The 23,070-nt window shown below is 42.8% G+C and overlaps 1 protein-coding gene across 3 annotated transcripts in view; it reads left to right on the forward strand.

The window, feature by feature from the left end:
* Positions 1-23,070, forward strand: part of sema5a (sema domain, seven thrombospondin repeats (type 1 and type 1-like), transmembrane domain (TM) and short cytoplasmic domain, (semaphorin) 5A) — a 117,990-nt gene that overhangs the window by 86,954 nt on the left and 7,966 nt on the right. For all 3 annotated transcript variants that reach the window (XR_013079377.1, XR_013079378.1, XM_076761222.1), the window contains exons 16-19: positions 6,294-6,519; positions 17,396-17,605; positions 19,824-19,994; positions 20,223-20,378. Coding sequence is in view for 1 of the 3 variants with exons in the window: in XM_076761222.1 (XP_076617337.1) it covers positions 6,294-6,519; positions 17,396-17,605; positions 19,824-19,994; positions 20,223-20,378 (763 nt within the window). In the remaining 2 variants the exon portion in view is untranslated. The remainder of the gene's footprint in view (positions 1-6,293; positions 6,520-17,395; positions 17,606-19,823; positions 19,995-20,222; positions 20,379-23,070) is intronic.

The following is a 23,070-nucleotide window of genomic DNA, read 5'->3' on the forward strand; positions in this document are numbered from 1 at the left end:
ACCTGGCGCACAACAGAAAATAACTCCTTTAACAATAGAAGAATCCAGGTTGCAGGCAGACGTAGATCATTGGTGGCACCTCACTTGTAAAGCTGCACACAACACTGTAACGTATGGAAGGTTCGTCCTGCAGATCCACAGGTTCGAGGTACTCAAAGGCAAATTTTGCACTTTTTACTCCACTACATGTCTGAGACCTTTAGATACTAGTTAATTTTAGCATACCCCTTCTTGTCCAGGGAGAACCAAGTATCTCCCTTAGATTTTTTTCTAATAAACTGAAGGAAGTCTTCCTGTATGCACTGGTAAATTTGAGTGAAGTAAAATGCGACATACACATTAATGCCACAGTTATATTGGTCCATCAGATACAATAGTAAAACACTGTCTCTGCAGAATGAGTACTTCTACCAAGTAAATTCTGCTGGTAATATCTGTGTATTTTAACTTAAATGAGGTCTTCAATGCCGGACTTTTACTTGTAGTTGGGTATTTTCACAGTGTGGCATAAGCACTTTTACTTAAGTAAAGGATCTGAATACTTCTTCCTCCACTGTAATTGTCTTTATGCCGCAATGTGAAACATACATGTCTTCCATAATGTTGTGCATATTTGATAGCAGCTTAGGCACTTGGGCAATGGTAAATGTTAAGAAAAATACACTTATTGCAAGAAAATATAAGAGAGAAATTAAACTAGATGGAGCCAAAACTTAAAGATTTATATTATAATTCTTAGTATTAGATGAAAGAAGACTTTCTTCAGAGATGTGCAGTCTTCACTGAGGCATTCCCTACTTTATACTATAAAGTACATCAAATATCTTTCACATCCAAGGATCAAAAAGGACCATTCTTCTCAGACGAACTGCACATCTTGACTTTCCCTCTCAGAGTTAAATGAGTCAAATACGGGCCATGCAGAACCGGCGATGCGCAGAGCTGCTTAATGACACCGAGAGCTGTTCTATTTACCTGCAATAAATTCAGCAGTGCACACCTGGCTGTGAAGCGAAAGTTAAGTACTCAGTGTTTGCGGAGGCAGACTGACGTGTGAACACACTTGTGCGTTTCTTTATTGTTCAGCGTTAGTTGTTGTGTTTGTGTGTGTGCAAACGTGCGTGTGTGTGTGTACTGGTGTGCATCCTGGAGACCTCCTCCTGGACGACAGCGGGCTTCATTATGGAGTCAGACCGTTGGGGAGACAAAGAGAGAGAGAGAGAGGGAAGTCAGTGTTTGACAAAGTGTGTTGTGGTCGGCGCTGCTAATTGAACTGATGTGTCACCGAGACTTGAGGAACATTAGGACTCCATCTCCATGGACTCGACCACAATAGATAAAGATGTAGGCGCTGGAGAGGATTAGTCACTCTTGCATCTTACATCTCGACCATTCACTTAAACGTCAGTGTCTAGTGTGTACGTGTAGATGTCCTTATACACACTTGCACACACACTTTGCCTCTCCCTTTCTCTAATACACACTCACAGCTCTCCCAGCCCAATAAGAACTATAATGAGTGTAATGATGGTAAGAGGGTGGAGAGGCACGACTCCTTATTATTCACCTCCCACAGCTGGCCAGACACCACAGAGAGCCCTTTGTACCTACACACACATTCACACACTCTCGTCCCTCCAAACACACACACACACACACACAAGTAAAGACACAATGTATTTCACTCTCCGCTCCACATTTATACATACTGAGGGCTTATACGGTACTTCCCCAGAACTCAGACACTATGCTCACACACACACACACACACTCTTTTTCTTTTTGGCTCTTCTTCCTCCTCAGCCTGTATCCCCTCAGCCTATAACACCTAAAAAAATAAGCAGAAAAACTCTGTGGATGGAGACGGAGTGAGATAGGAGCTGCCTGAATCCATAACTCAGCCATGCATAACCTTATAAACATGCACGCGCTTCTCACACGCACACACACACAAATCAGTGTCGACGTGCCGGCACCAAGTCAAACTTTCACTCTGTGGTCAACTTGACACATGCATGCACACAGCCCTGCACATATACACACACACACACACACACACACACAAACCACCACTTCCATACTGACCAACCTGGCAGCTTGTTTGTGTGAGCCAGTAAAGATGCTATCAGGCATCCTCCCACCCAGCTCTCCTGAGCTCCAGCCAAAAACACATTACAGTGCTGCCCGTCTCTGAGCAGCTGCCTGTTAAAGGTGCTGCACAGCATAAAATCGCTGCTCTCCATTTGCCCATAATGCATATCGCCACTCTCGCCGGAGGGGGGCCACGGATATGAGTCGAAATCAGCGGACTAATTGAATCCAATTTCGTGTTCCACATGCCACTTGTCACGTCCGACTGCTTTCCGCCATGTTTTCACTTTCAGTTAATTTCTCTGAAATTGAGATGCGAGTGTGGCTGAGCGAAGGGCATGGAAAATTTTTCCTGTTTTTTTTTTTTGGTTTTGTTTTGTTTTCTTGTAGTTTTATGGCTTCGTGTTAATAGCTCTCCATACCAAGTGAAAAGAGTGAGGTGGAATATTTAAACGGCTCATTTTGATCCGCTTCTTTTTGCTTCAATGCTTCAACTGTAAATCAAAGTTTAATTTAAATACAGTCTTTTTGTTCAGAGGCACATTTACATGGCCAACATGTAATATATGCCTAAAATGACCTATTCACTACTCTGGCTCGGTGAATGTCATTTGCTTGTGGGTGTATGTGTGTGTTTGGGTTAAGGGTTTTTATGGGCAGAGCTACACTGATGTTTATTTCACATCCTCAGGTCCATTTTTAATGCATTATTCAAAATGTTATAAAAATTGCCACTCTCAAAGCAGGAGGACTGTTTTTGTTTTTGTTATTATGCCAAATTTTGTATTCCTTGCATAGCCAATATAACAAGGCTCATGTTTTTTCACAGGAAAAGGCAATAAACTGTGCATTGCCCTTCAACATTTGTTATTGGATGTTGTAGTCAACAGCAGGGGTCTTCAACCTTTTTTCCTTTCATATCCTGGACCCTCAGGTGCTACAGGGATGATACTGGGAACCACCAGCATATCCAAAATCATCTTCATCCAAATTTATTAGCATGCTACCAGCGTTATTATTATTCGGCTATTTTTCTGGCTTTTCAAAATAAAAGTCGACAAACTGGCCATTCTCACTAATACGTTCATCAAACAGAAAGCCTTAAACAAGTCTGTATTCCTTTCCATGTGAATAAATAAGATCCAGATATGCAAATATTACGATTACATTTGCACAGCGCTCACTGAGCAGCTGTTTTTCGATTCTATTTTAATGATTACACAAATAATCCATAACTTCACGCTCTTTAGCTAAGCCTCACTGTTGCTGTCTTTATCTGAAGCTTAATCCCGGTGTTTTTCAAATGGCAAACAATGAACTAGCGGAATTATTATATCTCATGGAGCTGTAAAGTGAAACAGTGGAGAAAGCAACAGGTTGTGCTGCAGTTGACATCCTTCACTGCACTCTTCATTATCAGTAAATACTTCTTAATTCAGCAAATCAACTGGATACAGAATGTGCTTTTGTTTATAATTCACCACAACAATGGAAAAAATGTCTTATGTGTCACCCAGCAGTGAAAATGTAACGAAGTACATTTACTCAAGCCCTGTACTTAAGTACAGATTTGAGGTACTTACACTTTACTTTTCTTTGCATCGCAGAGATAAATGTTGTGCTTTTTACTTCACTACATTTATCTGACAACTTTAGTTACTTTACAAATTCAGCTTTTTGCACCCAAAACATATAAAGATCTTATAAGGTATGATGTTTTCTTATGAACTAAACTTCCCAACATTAATATATATTTTGAAATTTTCATGGGTCCAGATTGGAAGCATGAAACATGGGCGCAGATGTGAAGATTTGCTGCTTTTCCTTAAAATAATTTTATAATGTTAATGTATTTTTAATAGCTTTGAGGTTTGAACTGTTGGTTGGATAAATGAAGCACTCTGAAGGTGTCGCTTTGGGCTCGGGGTAATTATGAATTTTAACAAACAGTCAATCAAGTAATGGAAAAAATAATCAACAGATGAATCCATAATGTAAATGGTATTTGGTTGCAGTCAAATACAAACTAATTCAAAATTAGCTTTAACTTAAGTAGCATTTTCTATGCAGGATGTTTACTAGTATCAGAGTATTTTTACATTGTGGTATTAGTACTTTTACCTAAGTAAAGGGTCTGGATACTTCCTTCACCGCAGGTTATGATTTTTCCCTCTTTGGTTGTTTCATTTGAAGGATTTTAGCAAGATTTGTTGTGAAGAATCCAGAACGTCACAACAAAAAAAATAAAAATGTAGTACATGGGTGTTAGTCCTCTCAAGATGCCGCAGAGCTTTTGATGTTTGTTCAGAAAATGTGCCGTCTTTGTCACATATGCACTGTATGTACCTTAGCTGTACTAGAAGTGGATGCGGAGACCTTGAATGAGGTTCAGCTTTAAACCCAGTAATTATCTCCTTAGCCCTCTGCATCGACACTAATCCTAAGAGAGTACAGGAAAAACGCTTACCAGACAAGCCTCATTAAATATTTACTGTGTTTGGCCACCATCAACAGCTCACACAACAAACACCCACAGATCGTTTCCCTTTTTCCCCCCAGTCATGCCATGTGTTGCTGTCGCTGTAGGCGGCGGCGAGACGCTGAGGCGGACTTTTTTCTTCCTTTATGTTATTGGCTGATAACCGCAGATTGTGGGCAGGTCTGTGATGCGTGATGATGTTAAATATTAATGTCTGGAGATGATTACTGCGCTAGATGGAGAGAGGCAGGAAGTGCGGTGGAGGTGACACCCTCATTCATCACCTGGGCCCTAACAGAATCTAAATCCTCTCTGTGTTTTTAACCTTGGTACCCCAGGGAAGAGAGGCAAGGGGAGGGGAGGGGAGGAGACGGAGACGAGGGTGGATAGGGTGAGACAGAGATGGAGCAGAGGTACGGAGGCAAAAAGAAACAAGGAGAGGGAGAAAAAGGAGCTGACACAAAGCGAGTTATGAACAGTGTGTGAAAAGGATGCTGAAAGAAACATAAAGATAGATAGATGGATGCAAAGTGAGACCGAGAGAGGGAGCATAAAAGAGGAGGTAAGAAGGTGAAAAATAGACCTGCATACTGTATAACGTATCGCGCTCCTCTCCTCGGCTGACCTGTCAGCCTATCCCATGTGACAGGCTGACGGATGTGCGGAGAGGAACTCTTATCTTATTTTGTCAAGGTCTGGCAGTCACTCAAGGGCTATTCAGCATAAATAAACAAGTGTGAGGAAAATGGCAGCCATCTCACCTTCTCCTCCGTGGTGTCATTTTCCCCAGACGTATCACTACCTCCACCTCCTTATTTATTTAGCCGGCCACGAAAGGGGTCTGGACTGCCTATTACCCACCTATTATCTTCTTGAATCATATCATCATATAGAGCACCACAGAAGAAGCAGACTATTTTCTTTTTTCAACCACTAGTCCAAATAGAAGTTGGCTGAGAGAAGCAGAGGCAAAATATATACTTATGAGACTCCTGAATGAGACTCACACATCATGCTGTTCGAGCTTCAGAGCTGCGTTTTTCATTTTTACTGCCCGACTCTCAAAGCCAGATGCAGATGGGAGAAAGAATTGCCATTATTGCCTTCTTTTTTTTTTTCTTTCCCTTCCACGTCTTCACCTCTTTCTCCATCAACTTCGCTGTCAGTCCCCCCTCCTCTCCTTCATCTTTTCCCCTTGGTTATAAATTAAACTTGATCAATGACCTTTTCAGCCTGGCTTGTTTGCCTCTTGCCATGTTCAGCAAGCGGTCTAATGGGAATGCATCCTCAGTCGGCGTGTGCAGGCAGACTGACAGGTTATGTTGTGGCCAGCTGAACGTGGCTCGGTTGGTTTGTAAGGGGTGTTTTGGGGGATGAGCGGGACTGGATCTGGCAACATGCAGTACAGTAAACCGGCCAGAACTGGAATCACGGGGCTTTCAAGGATGAATGATGATGAAAGCTTTGAAAAGGCTGTTTATTTCCTCATAAAATAAGCTGTTTAATTTCATATTAGTCACTGCTGAGAATTTCAAAAGCCATTGTCCTGTCCATTATCATGCTTTGGAAATACACAAGAAATTTCTGTCTGAGCTTGTCATGTGTAATTATTGCTTTTAATGATTATCTCCTCCTACGCTTAGACGTGGAAATTCACCTACCTGCAAACATGCTCGCAGTGAAAAAAACATTAAATGCAAGCAAATGTTCTCTGTCCCTGCAGGAGTACCAGTCATGCAACACCCTGCCGTGTCCTGACCTGAAGAAGACCACGCCGTGGACTCCCTGGACGCCCGTCAACATCTCTGACAACGGCGGCCACTACGAGCAGCGCTTTCGTTACACTTGCAAAGCTCGCATCCCAGATCCCAGCCTGCTGGAAGTGGGCAGGCAGAGGATCGAGATGCGCTACTGCTCCAGCGACGGATCCACCGGCTGCTCCACTGACGGTGAGTGCAGAGTGGAAGAGACAGATGGTCTCTTTCCAGCTATCTCAGCCTCTGGATGTTTCTCTGTTATCTCATTCCAACTGGCTTTCTGCGTATCTGCAGGCCAGTTCTTGGCCTCTTCGCCTCAAGCCATTCCTTCTGTCTGTGTGTCTGTTGTTCATTAGATCTTTCTTTCTTGCTTCTTCAAACTTTTCCCCTCTCTGTGTCCTGCAAAACTTAAAGGGGAGCTATCTTAATCGGCTCTTGCGTTTGCAGCCCCGTGCTCCTCGACTTTATCAGCCGATCAAAGCATCGGCGTGTTAATGAACTTCCAATCCACAAAGCCGATCAGCAGTTTACAACTCATTTTAGCCTTCCCGCCTTCATCTTTCATACACAAACACACAAAGATGCAAATGCTCAAACTCAAATTGGAGTCTTGCAAAGAAGCACAAACACACGCTCTTTATCCATCATCCTCTTTGCACCACGCAGTCTCAGTCAACCACACCCCTGGTGAATTAGACGCTGTAAACGTTCGTACAAACAGGCTGCTAATTGACAACTTGTTTATGTTGTCAAGTGGAAGTATCCATATTACAGGGGAGACAGGCGGGGTGGCACCACACCACAGCAAAGAGGCTTCAAATGCAGATGCAGCAGTTAAAGTTTGTTTATGGCGTTGCTTTTAGCCTCAGAGGAAAAAACTGATTTTTTTTTTAGGGCTTTGGAGTCAGCGCCCGGCTAAGCTGTGGCAGCCTCCCATCACTTTGAGTTCATCTGTGTCTCTGGGTGGTCTGTCACTGCACCACTCACATGCCCCATGCTGTGGTAATCACCAGGGTTAGCCCTAATGTACACTATCAGTGGGGTTTTCTCTCTTTCGATCTCTCTCGTCCTCCTCATTCCTGATTATTAATGTCTTTGCTCCGGTGCTGTCGCCGGTACAAGTTGTTCTCTTCGCACTATGAAGCCGACGCTTAAATGCTCCTGAAGGGCTTCAAACGAACGTTGGCAGGCACAGACAAAACCTGACTACAGCCTCAAAGCCTTAAGAGGAGTGACAGCCACACATCCAGGACATTAGCGAACAAAGACTTGAGCTTTAATAGGTCTGTCTTGCTTCTGATTAGCAGGAGGAAGTAACAGACACCATGTGTTTCATTAGAGGTTGTCACCAGAAGCTTCAACATCAGATTAGCTTCACTGTTAATTATAGCAATTGAAAAGCGAGGGCTGAGGGTTCAGCACTCACTTTTGGCAATGTGTCAGTCCGTGTTGTACGTTGTAAGCAGCCTATGAGCTACAGCAGGCAGATGGTGATGTATGAGCTGCACAGCACAAGCTTCAAATCCCTTCAACAACCGGTCTTCAAACATGGGTGTTGTTTTCACAAATCTGGCGTCAGGAAAAATGAGAAGCACTGTTAACTCAGATTAATAAGGTGCAAATTATGTATCAGCAGTGCTGCAGGTTACCTTTTTTTTTTTTTTTTTTTTTGGAGGTTATAATTTTCCTGTTAGCAGACAGAGACTTCATTATACAATCAGTGCCAAAGATCATCCACAGCAGTGATTTGTCATGATGATGTTGCTCGTTCTATCTTTCCTATATTGGCATTTAAACAAGATAAGTAATTAACATCACTGCAGGCAGTGTTGTTGGTCTACATCGCCTCAAAGCACGGCCTTGTGAATACGACTCTGATGTTATATGAAATCAAAAATGCATTTACTGTTTTTTTTTTTTTAGGTGCTTAGTGAAACAAATTGCTTTTCAAGATCAAAACTGGCTCACTCAAAGATGCGGTTGTTCCTTTTATCAAAAGCGCAACTCGTGTACGTTTGAGGGGTGGAAAAAAAAGACTTCAGTGTAGAATGCGAAACACTTTGTTCTTTCTCTAAAACAAATGTTTCGCTCCACTTGTAGTGAACAGCTGAAATGAAAACAAGACCTATTGAGGTGTACGTGGCCTCTGTGCACTGCTCCCCTCTGGTCCCGTGTTGATTGTTCATCTCCAGGCTTCAATATGATTCACTTCTCGGAGGAGTTTTAGGTCATAACTGTCGAAGAAGAGGATGGACTCCAGTGATCCACTTCTTCATTTCAACCATTATCAAACTTGCCATCCATCTGGAGAGCACTGGTGTGTGTGTATTTGCGTGTGTGTGGGGGTGGCTTGACGTGCATTTTTGCCAGTTTTTGTGAGTGGGTGGATATGTGCATCTGTTTGCGTGCATGTGCGTGCGCATGTAGGTGTGTGTATGCGTGCATGACATTTTTCCAATACATCCTCCTCCTCCTGCCGCCCTCCTCCCGTAGATGCATTGGGTGCCTGAGCCCCTGGGATGGCAGTTAACTTCGCTTGAAGCAAGCGGCCACTGCAGAATAATTACCTCCACAGTAGTGGTGTGTATTGATGTCCACTACTGGGGCAGAGGATGCCGAGATCCCTCTGAGATGATGAGCACCAAAAAGGAATGGTGTGTCACCTGATAAAGATTTACTATTTGCATCAGGCGGCTCGGCTTCGATTAGAGCTCCACACACAATCCTTTTCTGCTATGAGCCATTACAGAACAGGTTGCCATATGAACAGTTTCTTGAAAAGTGTAATCAGTCACTCAGTGGAAAACAATTACATTTCTTTGCTAAACTGCCAAAAGTAAAGGTACTTCATGGCTTTGCTTGTTACTATACTTTTATTACCTCAGCTCCAAATCCTCCACACACACACACACACACACACACACACACACACGCTGCGAGTAAAGTATTTAACACCTGTAGATAAGGAACAAGACACACTGGTCTAACAAGCAGCCAGCCAGCAGTTTGGATTCTTTCCTGACCATCAGCAGCTAACATTAGCTTAGCTCCTATGACTGACTGCATGAGCAATCCAGAGACGTCCCATCTTCAACTAGATGTTTATTAACTGAATGTAGGCAAGGCTAGCGGTGGTTAACAGGCAGCATATGACAAAGATGACTTATGTTACAGAGTTTTTGTTTTCTCATTTGACACCGATGAGTGAGCTTCACAAGAACACTTTGCTGTCTCACTCATGTCGCTTCGCAGCTACTCAATAAACCCCCCCCTTGCCCTGTGGTCTGAGATCTTCTTCGTCTCCTCCTGCTCCGCCAGAATGTCACCTTGTTTGTAGCTTTGAGCATCAGAGCCATCAGATGAACCTGACATTTGCCGATTTTGATTGTATCCTGAGAGGCGGCGCATGTTATTGACACACACCTGGAAGTCTTATCTGTGACGCACAGATATAGAGATTTAATCCCGTCATCACAGGAGAGACTAAATTGTCTGAGATGTGTTAGCGGTCCGACCTCTCCCCTGCTTCTCCTTTTCTTTTTGTCTGGTTCTTTCATATTGAGATATCTATCTGTCTTTATTATGAAAGACAAATTACAAACGATTTAACCAAGCATTTACAGCGAGCCTTTATATAACATACTGACTTGTTTCGTATCAGTGATCATAGCTAAATGATAGCGATGAGTTAATTACTTAAGATCTGTAGTGATTTAAAGACCTCTTTTGTCTTGTATGCCCAGTGATTAGTCTTGTAGCTTTTGTACCCATTTTCCCTTTTATCACATTTCATGTGCCTGAATAAAGAAAAAACAAACATTTGGCCATTTGCATAATTGCCTGTATAGACATGTATTTTTAAATGGAACATCCAACAAGCAGTTTTTCAAACATGGCTGTCCTATTACAGCCCATTATGTGACTCTTCCCTTCACTCAATAATACAGTATTTCTTCGTATAATACTTCCGCATTAACTGACACAATTAATAGCAGCATTAAGGTGGTTTCCTCAAGGCAGATGGTTTTTGCATATTCTCCATGCTGCACAATGCCCTAATCACATTGTGTATTGTTCTGTCGACATGTGCATGCGAATAACCACGTTAAACTGGAAAGCATGCTATTCTCACAGGGCACATATGAAGTTTACACTCGTAATGGCAGCAGAAATTCATCCAAATTTGTAGATGTTTCCAGCTCAACAGTTGATGATGTGTGTAGAAGGCATGGAAATAAAGCAGCATCATTCTTATATTGCAGAGTAAAATTAGTCCCGTGTAATTAAAACTGTTTGATCAGACTGTTGCAGTAGTTCTTTATGTGTATCCATGTTGATCTGCTTATGCGTTTTACTTTTTAACTTGAGGACTAAAGGATGAGGTTGGAAAACATAATGCTATTTGAAATAACATTGTCTGGGGTTGCTGGAGTTTAAACTTCCCCAAATCCAATAAAGAGCAGGACAGAGGCACTAACATTACCTCTGATACCATAACAAACTGTTTCAGCACAGTGGATGTGCTAGTCGTGAACTGAGCTTTTGTAACCTGACAAACTACTGCAGGTAGTTGATAATGTGCTCCTTGCCTTTGGATGTATTGTATTGTTAAATCCAGATCTTACAATCCTGCTCTTGTTTTTTCGTTTTTGGAAAGGCTAAAGCAGATACACCACCCTCAAAACTCTTTAAATACCAGGCATCAGCCCTATATAAACCATTCAGCATGTTGAGAAGTCCACAGCTTGACAGGCCTTCTGTACGCACTTTTGACTGGACACTCGCTGTTCGGGCTTTGCGAGCGCTCAATTACTAACCAGCCTGCTACAGTCTGCGTGCAGCTGGAATTCATCCTCCCACTGTTGCCAGGATTGAAAGCAGCTACCTGTCTGTCATTAGTCAGCCTCCAACTAAAAAACTTCTCTGTTATTATTCACCGTGTCTCTGCCGCCTTAGGCCAGCCCACTGCACAAACCGACAATTTAAATGATGATTTCTGTGAAGCCATATGTCTATGAAACAGACATGCCTGCCTGATTTAATCAATATCTCCACATAATGGGAATGAGTAAAAAGTTCAGCCGCTAGTTTTGTGGTGCAGCAGTGGTATTATCAAGCTTGAAAAGGCTTTGAAATCAGGCATTCATCCCAGTTTTTTTTCCATTTGCATCTCACAAAGACAGCAGCAGACACACTGAGGGAAACGAAAGCACTGGAAAGATGAAAGACATTTCTGTAGAAGGTTGCGAGTTTGTAATTTTGCGGGCTTGTGTCGGTGAGTGATGGCTTCATTTTTTCCCAGGGAGAAACGGTGGCGTGTCAGCAGCCTGATGTGTTTCACTTCAGCTGATCTGATATCAAGGCCAGGGCCTTCTCATGGGCGACAGATTAGTTTCTCTCGCACGGATGTCATGAGCAGACACTGAGTAGACACAGGACGGTGCTGAGGGACGCCTCTGACGGATGACAACCATTCCAGTATCCTTATTGTCTTTCAGTTTTTCTGTCCAGCTCGCTCTCCCTACAGTCAGCACTCTCTTTTTCTGTAGACATGTCAGTGTTTATCAAGAAAGAAACAGAGCTAATAAGTGAACATACAGTAGACTTAAGTTACACAACACAAGTCTGGCTCTTGAGGTTTCTGAAGTTTGTGCGAATTTAGATCTGCGTTTTCACTGAGGTCAACATATAGTCCTTATTTCAATAAATTAAGGTTCAGTTAACATTTTGAATTATCATGTTTTTCACTAAGGAAATGGAAATGTGAGGTGAAACAGTATTAACTGAGATAGAGAAGGTCTCCATCACTGTGCGGCATCTTCAGAAAGGATGGAGGAGGATAGGACATGATTCCCCCTGGAGTCTAGACGCTGGTGATGGTGGAGGTGGAGTAAAGCCAGTAGGCAGAAAATGGAAGCTCTCGACTGAATCTCCCAAAAAGCGAGGCGGTGGCAGCTTGCGTAATAGTAAGTCTGAAAGACAGAATCACAGACTTACAATGATGAAAAAAAAGAAAATATCATCCCTGTCAAACCTCCACCAAGTCTTCATTTATTAGTGAGTTTGAGGGTTTATTTTGAAAATTATACAGTCTAACCATGTGTGCAATTCCACTTACTTGCATATTCTGTATATCACAATAACTTAAATACAGTAGGTCTGTTTTTTTTTTTTCAATCATTTTTTAGTCTTTCTGTCTGTCAATTTTTCAGTCAATCTGGCACACTATCTGAAGCTGTGCTATAGCTGCACCTCTTAAAGCACTAAGCTGTTGATGGCCATATCTCTGCCTGTATATCTCTCTGTGTCTGTTGTGCTTCAGTTAAGTATGTAACCTTGCCCTTTCCCCAGATTACTGTCAGATGGAGTTCACAGTCTTTTTGCAATTATTCTTGACACCAAATTTGCAGGGTACCATTGGACTACCAATGAAACACTTCCTGTTTCACATTTGCCCCCAACTTGGCACCCACAGAGTGGGTGACATAGAGTCAACAAATTAGAAAATCAGCGTAGGCGATTTAAAAAAGACAGCATTGCTTTTCAGAGAAAAAAAGTACCTTATTGGCACAAAGCCACTCTTTGGTCAACATGCCTGCATGAAATTATGGCTCTGAGCTCTTAAAAACATCATAACAGCAGGATTTGACCTTACCTTCTAATCACATTTCAGCAATAAACATTAAATACACCCTAGAAAGGTTTCTGCTCTCACATGTTACGACTGAGTCATGAGCCTGTCTTCGTCCGGCTCCTCTGACATTGGTTCACTTTCCGCTTTGGTGCTTTTTTCGACCAATCAGGCTAGATGCTACCTCCGAGTGGAGAGCTGTGCTGTGGTACCTCAAATTACCGGAGAAAAGGAAATGGCTGTTTCTTTGATGGAAGCAAGTTTCCTTAGGTAGAAAAAAATCAATCCTGTTTGTACTGTTTGCTGGCAATTTCAGGTTGTTGGAGTGGGCCCATTCGTTTGAAAGCACCTACAATTACGACAAACGCACACTTGAAGCCCGCCACTGCAGCCAGCTTCACCATCTGGTATTTTGTGTTACCTGTGATTGTATTGGCAAGAGGGATAAATGGAGAAAAACTGGCCTCAAATTCCACCTCTTCATATTTGCTCTTTCTGCTGTGCTCCCTTAAACAAAAAGCAACAAAAAGCCAGTCATCATGAGAGCTCATGTGCAAGTGAACCAAGAGCAAGTTCAACAACAGCCAGTTCATCCTGAGGAATTTTGCACAGGAGAAAATACGCACTCGAAAAGTTACACATTTTTCTGAGATGTTTGGCTGAATACATTCCTTAAAGCACCAGTTCTTTTTCCACTTTCCATCCAGGTGGTTGGTCTCTGTTTATTGCACTTGAGGTGACTTGAAACCTGCATGTGGAAGGTAATCCACCACAGAAAACATTTACTTGCCTTCATTTTCTTGTCAAAGTCAGGTTATTGTTGCAGCACTCTTCAATGGCACATTCAAGGACAAATTGTCAGTCAGGAGCTGGAAATCTTTTTTGTCATGCTGAGGTATGTTGTGAGAAAGTCAAACAATAAGTGAACATGGACACCGTGAAAAATGCTACCACTTCTGCCCAATAAATCTAAACTTTCAGTCACACGCTATGCTCATATCAGGCTAGTATGTCTTTGTTCTTGCTGTCTGTGCGTCTTTGTTTCTCATGTGTGCTGATCCCTCATGCTCTCCAGGGTTGGGCTTTTAATTGCATCTTTACAAACTTTTATTTGGCTCTCCCATGCGGATATCCCTCTGGAGGGTTTCTGGGTCAACCATCGCTTGGCAGACCTCAGGACAGCTCAGGGAAGAGTGTCACATTGTGCCACTGTATCCAAGAGCCCCTGGTTTTATGGTTTTATATGGCGTGAAGCAGCCATATATTTTTTTTTTAGCTATGAATATGGAACACACATACAAAGAAATAGGTTCCTCCACAGGGAGACATTGCTGATCTGATAGGGAAAGTAAAGGAGGAGGAAGAGTAATGAGGAGTAAATGTGCAGTTCTGAATCTAGGACAGTCTGAAAGAAGCTCTTTTTTTTTCTCTCAGTGTGGTCCAGTGTCACTCTGATGTTGATAAAACTCACACACGACAGTGCATCTCTCTTCACTGTTGAAGGTTGCACATTTTTCTACCCCTCTGTCTCTCCCGTCTGTCTGTCTCAAAGCAGAGCTGTTTCTCAGGCTTGCAGGTGTCACCTCATCTCCACTGCTGTGTCTAGCTCTCTCTTTCTCACTTCTTTCACTGTTTGACTACCTTTACAGTTGCCTATACAGTACATTAGATTGCACAGCATTGCATGTCTGTGTGGCCTCACAGAGTCCCTGTTCCTCTTTTTTCCCCCACACATGCATTCATCTACATTCTCACACACACACACAGAAGATCATGAGTTTGTTTACAGTGTATTTTGCCTTTGAGCAGGGCGTAAGGCTGAGCAATGGGAGGGAGGAGGCAACCTTTTTTTATGTCCTAGTTTCTTTGCAGCAGGGACTATCGGGTGTTGCGCTGTGTCCTTCCTAGTTTTGGCTCAGCCCAACTCGTCAGGAGAGTGAGGATTAATTCTCGCCGGCTGTGTGTGGTTCTTGTGCAGTTCGATAGATCCAGTTGCTGCCTATTGGAGAGGGATGGCACCACGCTGTTTGTTTTGGCGACAGGAGGGCAGCCCCTGTGAAGTTGTGTTAACAATACACACAGTAAATCAGAGCAGTCTCAGGCCAAAGCTTGGGAAAAGTGCTGTGTGTGTAGAGTGGACACTGGTGTGAGTAAGTGTCCGTGTTTGCTTTTGTGCATACCTGTATCGGATGTTTGTGCATATGTGTGTCCTCATTTAGGCTCTTGTTTGCAAGAGGATGATTATAAAGTACTCCATTGCCTTAAGCACAGAGCAATGGTCCAGTCTCTTGGGCTATGGAGGGCTTGATAAAGACTACAGGTCACAGCGGCAGGCAGGACGGTCCGTGCCACTGCCTGCTTAGAATCGATAAAGAGCGGGAGCCTCGACGGGCCTGTCAGAGCTCACGCCAGCTTGATGCCGGGGTGAGTCGGCCTGTGCACTGCCAAGGTCGGCCGTAGTTATGAAGAGGTCGAGGATTTGGGCTAGGTAAACACACTGTCCTCTCCCTGAGAATACAAAGCAGCGACGCCAGGCTAACTGTCAGTGAAAAGAGCACGCTGACAAAACAACGAGGCCAGGCTGGAGGACAGAGAGTGGAAGCGAGACAGAGACAAAAGCAAGAGAAGGTTAATAGGAAAGATAGACGGAGAGGAAGGGAGGGATAAAGCGGGGCAGCAAGCTAAATAGGTGAGATAGGGATCACAAAAAAACGAGATTCGAAGGAGAATTGGACAAAAAAGGAAGGGCGCTGTGGCATGGTCGAGTGGTCAAAACTCAGGATCCAGATGTGATTATGCTGTCCTTTACAGGCGAAGAGACAGACACTGAAAGAGCAGAAGGAGACTGAAGGGAGAATGATGCAAAGCAGAAGCAGCACAGACACAAAATGAAGACTTCCACTGTTATCTGAAAAGTAGATAATAGCTCCGTTTGTTGAATGAATCATCAGAGAAGTGCTTGGACAGTGGAGGTGATTATCATTCACTCAAACAGATGAGTTCACTCTATTCATTCAAAAAGGCCAGAAGCTTTCTTTCTGCGCTCATTCTGCTCAATTCCACAGTGCTGATTAATGCATGCGGTAATAATAGTTTAATAGAAATTACTGTTTCATATTTCATTAAGAATCCTCTGTTCGACTCATTCCAGACGAGAGTACACAGATTAGTCAGCTGATGTTGTTTGATGAGGGGGCGCGTTTACGTGTTGACAGGACACACTCAGCTCTCACTGAATCCCTCTTTAGAGACTGACAAGAAGTCTGTGAAGAATTAAATGATGGATTACATTTGTGCAGCTGATTCCTGGCACCATCAGTGTGATATCTGCCTCTGTACTGGATTTATCCATCTTATGCTCCATTCTGTTATGTAAATTTTTCATGATTTTTTTTTTATTTTTATCTCCACTCAGTGGCAATTGTACCACTAGTACAATATTTGAAATGAAATTACTGAATAAAATTAAATTTTTTAAAAAATCAGTCATTTTACTTACTTCCGTTCCTTGATAGTCTACGGCCCTGCTAGCTGCTCTGCGAGACTGCACTTAGGCACAGCGGTGTTTTGAACTAGATGCTCACATCAGCACACTAACAATGCTGACATGCTGATGTTTAGCAGATGTCATGTTGATCACATTCACCATCTTAGTTTAGCGTTGACATCATAACTAAGTGCAGCTGAGCCTGATGGGGAATGCCAGATTTGCAGGTTTTAGGTGAGAAACTGATGTTGGCACCATGTGATTAAAAAGTTGAGGTTAAAAGTTAGACAATTCATCCTGAGGGAGACTTCAAAGTCTGTTGCAAATGTTATCTCAATCCATCAAGACAACCCATGCATTATTTTCTGAAATATTTCAGTCAGGACACTATGCATGCAGCTACTATGGTTACTAAAGAAGATCTTGAATAAATGAATTGGCTTTTGTGTGTCTCTCTGCTTAATACACCAGAATAACCTCAGATATAACTTAGTAAACAGACAGCACTTCAGACAGACAGCACCTCTTAGCCTCTACACTCTGTACACACGGTGTTCCGATAATTGGTTTTAACGAAATCTGTCGAATTACTTTACCGTACAAAATAACTGAATAACAACACAAAACATGAAGTGGGCACTGCTCTTTCAACACAAATCAAGCTGAAGCTCCAAGAGATACTGTTACTCCAAAAGCTTTAGAGTAAAGAGTAGGCACTGTTATCAAGAGCTGCTCTTGACACTCTGCCCTCCTCTTGCTCTTCAAAACAGATGCACACAGTGATGCCAGAAAGGAAGGACAAGTATCAGCTGACTTCTTACAGAAAACTGCAGGGTTTTATGGCAAATTTTGTCTGAATGCTGAGAAAAATAATACCGCAGGAATGACCTCCAGCAGAAGTTGTTTTAACAATAGCCTAATTTTTTATTCGTCGACTCCATTCCCAACAGGAGAGGTGCTTCGTCTTGGCAGGATCTCAGGTCACACGGTGAACGGCGGCTGGTCGTCTTGGAGTTCCTGGTCCCAGTGCAGCAGAGACTGCAGCCGGGGAATCCGCAGCCGGAAGAGGACCTGCAGCAACCCAGAGCCCAGGTATGGAGGTCAGACCTGCCTGGGGCCAGCACAGGAGTACCAGGAGTGTAACATCACCCCTTGTCCAGGTAAGAAACACACACATATACACATGCCAGAGCCAGTTTTACTCACAAAGACACACGTACTGTACACACAAATACCACTGGCACTATAAACAGAGAACACAAAGAGATAAGAACATTTCAAAGAGTCAATTAGTTTGCCAGCTTTCCTTCTCGCTCACACAGATAAATACACATTACTCCACATCATACTCAAGCTATGTTTTTCCTTGATCAATGGATGAGGAATTGCGCGGCCAAGTTACTTACCAAATCATCAGGAACCACAAAAGAAATCAGTTGCTGATAAGAGGTGTGACGAAGACCCCAATTTACACCAGGAATCAGAGACAATCCCTGTGGTGCTCCAGTATGTAATTACATTGCTGGGTAATTATGCTGCCAGCTATGGGAGGCCATATTCTGTTGTGAAAAGCCTTGAGACAATGCATTTTCAACACTCCTCAAAGCGGAAGACGGTGAGAGGAAGCTTTCTAATTAAAAGAATACTCTGTCTGACGAGGGAAGTAAGCTGTCTAAATGGAAATCCAGTGCTTAGTTTGGCATAAAGCCCACCTGGTATCCAGCACAGGCGCCAAACAGACAAGCAGGAGCGTCGTGTCAGATGATTATTAATCAAACCTCCCCGGAGTAGAGCTTAGATAGCCCTCTAAAAACCTGGATCTGCGCGTCATCTTCAGTGGCAATCTGTCTTCATAGCTGCTGCCATGTTGTAAGCAAGCAAAAGAGTACACGAGCGTGAGTGGCCATCAATACTATTTTTACAGCCCGTTAATTCATTCAGTGAAAGTGCACGCCATTCAGCTGCAAACAGCTTGAGCAACGGCTAATAGGGTAAGCTGTGATGAGCCGCTTAGATGGAGCTATCAGAGCTGAGATGAAAACTTTGGATGGATCTAAGAGCATCAGATTGTTTTATTCAGGAGTGCGCTGCCTGTATGGTTGCCACAAGTGTGTTCCCCCGGAGTAAAATGTCGAGCGAATGTTCTTTGATTTCCCTGCAGCCCATCACTATGCAAATACATGTAGTACACCTATTGTGTTGACTGTAATAATACCACAGCTACAGTATGTTGATGAACAACACCACTCGCTTGTCCCCCAAAGGAACCGACTTAACCCAGCCTGAGTAGCAATGAATACTAATGCATACTCAATTAGCACCCCTCTGAAAGTGAGATATTATTTTGAGGCAGGCAGACCATGCCTGGTAGACCAATTGTAATCCTCCTATGGCTAATCCAGTGCTTTTTAAATGCGTTAGTTCACTGTGAAGGAGAAGGAGAGAAAAGGTGTTATGCCTACCATCCATCTGGTTTGAGAACAAATGAATCCGTGTTTTTCTTGTGTCTGCGCCCGAGATGAGACGATCCGTCATCAAGGGCCAGGAATCGACTTATGTGTCACTTTGTGATAGAGAAATTACACCGAGATGACAAAAAGCATCGGCAACTTCAATTACCTGCACTGTGCTGCCAGCCATCATCAGGTCTTTAAAAGCAATTCTCAAGTGATTCAGAAAAGGGAATGTCTCTGCCACAATGAAGTAAGGTTTTATCCAGATGATTGACCAGAAGGATATTTACTTCTGTAGTGATTCATGGCCAAAGATTGCCCCCGTTTTATTACTCTCTTTCCTCCCGTCTTTTCAATTCCCCCTCGTCTCATTTTATCTATTTATGTCTTCTTTGTGTGCTGATGCTGTCATAAATTTCCACGTGTTTTTTAACTGACTGTTGTTTGCCACTTGGCACCACATGAAGAGAGGAACAACAACTGCGGATTGCGATGCTTCATTTATCTTTATTAATCAGAGGAGAGATTGTGCAGTTCGGAGGGGGGTCAGGCGTTTGCTGTAACAGCTGGGTGAAGCACACTTCCTGTCACTTCAAAACACTCACACACACATACACACACATATTCAAATTGCTTCATATTTGTGCGTCACGCATCACTGTTTGAAATGGCTTGGAATGACTTCCAATCACTTGATGTTCAGAGGAAATTGTCTTTTGAAATGACCTGGAACCTAAATCCCAGAAAACATGCAAGCAGAAATTTCAGGGAATATTCTCCTTGAAAAGAAGAAACTGTGAAGTTTAGCTACTACGTCCTGATGTCCTACATCAACTAGACAAGTACAAAATGTTAAGACTAATATAATCATGCCGTTTTTTTAGGGATTAACATAAACAATATGTCACTGATATCTCCGGTTTAGTGGATGGCAGCTGGTCGTGCTGGTCTTCATGGTCCAAGTGCTCTGTGACGTGTGGAGGGGGACACTACATGAGGACGCGAACCTGCAGCAACCCACCACCAGCTTACGGAGGGGACATCTGCCTGGGGCTGCACACTGAGGAGGCACTGTGCAACACACAGCCCTGTCCAGGTACACACACACACACACACACAACCACGCACACCTCAGTGATAAGCAGCTTAGGGCTCTGACTCGGCCACCAATCCATCACAGGTTCATTGCTTATTTTCTTTAGTCTCTCAGAGGCCACTCATGCATGACTAATGTGTAGCTGAGGGCACACACAGCTCGCACATGCACGCATATATGGACACACACTGGACAGGTTGTGAGATATGCTGTCATCGCCATTTCCAGAGAGCTGGTCCAGCTGGTCGGAGTGGTCCCACTGTGACTCCAACGGGGCCCAGATGCGTGTGCGTCACTGCGATGTCCTGTTTCCCACTGGAAACCAGTGCTCAGGAAATAACAGCGAGACCAGGCCATGCTCTCCTGACTCCAATTTTATACCAGGTGATTACACACACACACACACACACACACACACACACACACTTACACAGTCGGCTCTTCTCGTCAGGAAACTCTTGGGCGCTCATGCATGACTTAACACACAACTTCGAGCACACACACACACTCACTCTGCACCAGCTGCCACCATATGCCCACAGCGGTAATTCGGTTCATTTCTAAGAATCCTGTGATAATGAAATACATTATTGATCCCTCTAAGGGACTCATCTCAGGTCAGGGGTCAGGTTCAGCGACAGGCCAGCACTTTTGGGGATGGTTGGGATTAGTGTCTTGCTCAAGGACTCCTGAGTGCGGTAGGTGATTACACGGGGGCGTGAACCTGGGTGCTACACTTAAGGGCTGTCTCCCTCCTCATTCCAACAACCCTGCTGCTATATTAGTTTCATTATGAGCCTCGGAGTCTTGTCAGGCCATGAAGAAAGCACTTACACCAGCAGTTTTACTTTTTTTCAAATGTTAGAAGGAAAAGGAGAAATGGCTCTCGCATTCTGTTTTCTGTCCCTGCTCATATAAGCATTTTAATTCTTTCTCTACTTTTTCTGGTATCCATGTTTAAGTAACCATTTGCCCTTTAATAATGCAGCCTTTTTCTTAATGTAACAGCAATTGCAGTGTTAAGTGCATAGTCTGGGAGAGCTTTTCTGTTGTTTGTTAACAATGCAACAACTTCTTAAATGTCAACTCAACTTATTTAACCGCATGTAAGGTACTTAGATGGGTTTTTATTTTTAGAGAGGTGGTAAGATAAGGTAAGATGAACTTCACTGATTCCACACATGCAAATCGACTGCTCGCTAACCCCTGTTAGGCTTCGCCTGGAAAGCGGCCTGTTTCCACACAACATAATCTACAGTTTATAATGATAATAGCTGCAGATTTACCACTCAAAAAACTTATTTTCTTTCTTAAACAGTGGTTCCTTGATTGCAAAGAGAGGTAGTCAAAATACTGTCAGAGAGCAGTAGCAGCTAGGAAGCTAATGAAGGTAATGTTAACTTGATGAGTTGTTTGGCTTTTTAATGTTTATAGCATACTTGTTTTAAGACAAGTGCTTTGTAAAGGGTTCTTGAATATGTACTGAATGGCTACCTACCATTATAATACTAAAACCTGAGGCTAAAGCTGCATGCCTTATGCAAAAAGTCAGTACAAGAAATGCTAATTTAAGAGAGAACATTGTTTTTGAATTGCAGTGTAGAGCTAGTGTGAATATTATTATTATGATAGGAACAAATGTCAGATCAGACTGTTATGTGTATGGCAAAGCTATTGTTTGCTGGAGTGTAAACATCTATACAATAAAAAGCAGGACAGAGCTGCTAACGTTAGCCTAAACTCTGACAGCCTCCAGGCTGGCTTCCACACGGAGAAGAAATACTAGACAGTGAATGTGCTGGTTGTAAAAGGGTCTTTATTTTTAAGGCAATTAATGCAGTAAGTTAATGATGTGCTCTTTGATTTTGAAAGTTACGACTGCAGGTTATGTAATAAGCTACTTATCCCGACGTGCTAACAGGTGATGGCGCAGTTAAGTGACTGTGTGAGAATTATTGGAGTGGGGCTGAGTTAATGAAGACGCCATCTCCAGCCTAATGTAGATTTATCCATTGATCATTGAGGTCTCACAATGACTTCATATGGCACATCAAACTTTACTGTATATCAGCTTTCTGTTATGATGCAGAACAAAAGAACGACCATACAGGCGAGTGACACGCTCTTCAATCAGCAAAAACTAATGAGAGCCACATGTTCTGCAGACATTAGCTGCTTGTTTAATGTTGATTAGGAATAAGAAACCCTGAAACAAAGACAGGATTGATCCTCTGCGGGTAAAACACACCTTTATGACCCGTGGTGCACATGAAAGCCATCTTTTTGATGTTTGTTACTGTTTGATCTCTTTTTTATACAATAAATCTTGCAAGGGACGGCAGAAATAAAAAAAAAAAAAGGCTTATGGATTCTCCGAACTCTTTGAATACAAAAAATACCTCTTACTACGCCGCCATGCACACTGCTTTGGTGTGCAGTGTGTCTAGTTACACTTCATAAGCTAAGGGGTTTAGCCAACATTCAGTTGAACAGTTGTTTAATTTAACTCTCTCTCTGAAAGACTGAGAGTTTAGAAAGCCCTTCTAAAACCTAGATATACACTACTGTTCAAAAGTTTGGACTCTCCTCAGAAGCTTGATTCAGTCAGATGGCTGACAGGACTACTCTATACTTTTGAATGATCTTTCATGCTTTTAGGTTGTAGAAAGTCCTCTTTACAAATAGTATGTAGGGTTTGCGAGAAACAGCAATACTTTGTACTTGGGGAACCAAGTGCTGTGCAATGGTTCAACCAAACTGCCATCTTAAGTGGCAGAAAGAGACACAGATACCTCTGTGCAACAGTTAGATGTAAGGAATCATCAGTCATTGGTTAAAGAAACTGAAAGCTAGAAGCTTCACATTAAAATCTGTGCAGAATTAATTACTGTTTCAGCGTCAAGTGCACAATAATGCCAATAACAAGATGGAATTAACTGGCATGTTGTTTGAGCAAAGTTATTCTTCACAATAGAAATACAAGGTTAGTTAGTTGCATATTCACAGCAGCACTGTGGGGACGTCAACTCTAGTCATGCAATTATTCTTAAAAAGATTTCACATGTAAACAGTTAAT

The sequence above is a fragment of the Chaetodon auriga genome, chromosome 21 (assembly GCF_051107435.1).
Source record: "Chaetodon auriga isolate fChaAug3 chromosome 21, fChaAug3.hap1, whole genome shotgun sequence".
Classification (NCBI taxonomy): domain Eukaryota; kingdom Metazoa; phylum Chordata; class Actinopteri; order Chaetodontiformes; family Chaetodontidae; genus Chaetodon; species Chaetodon auriga.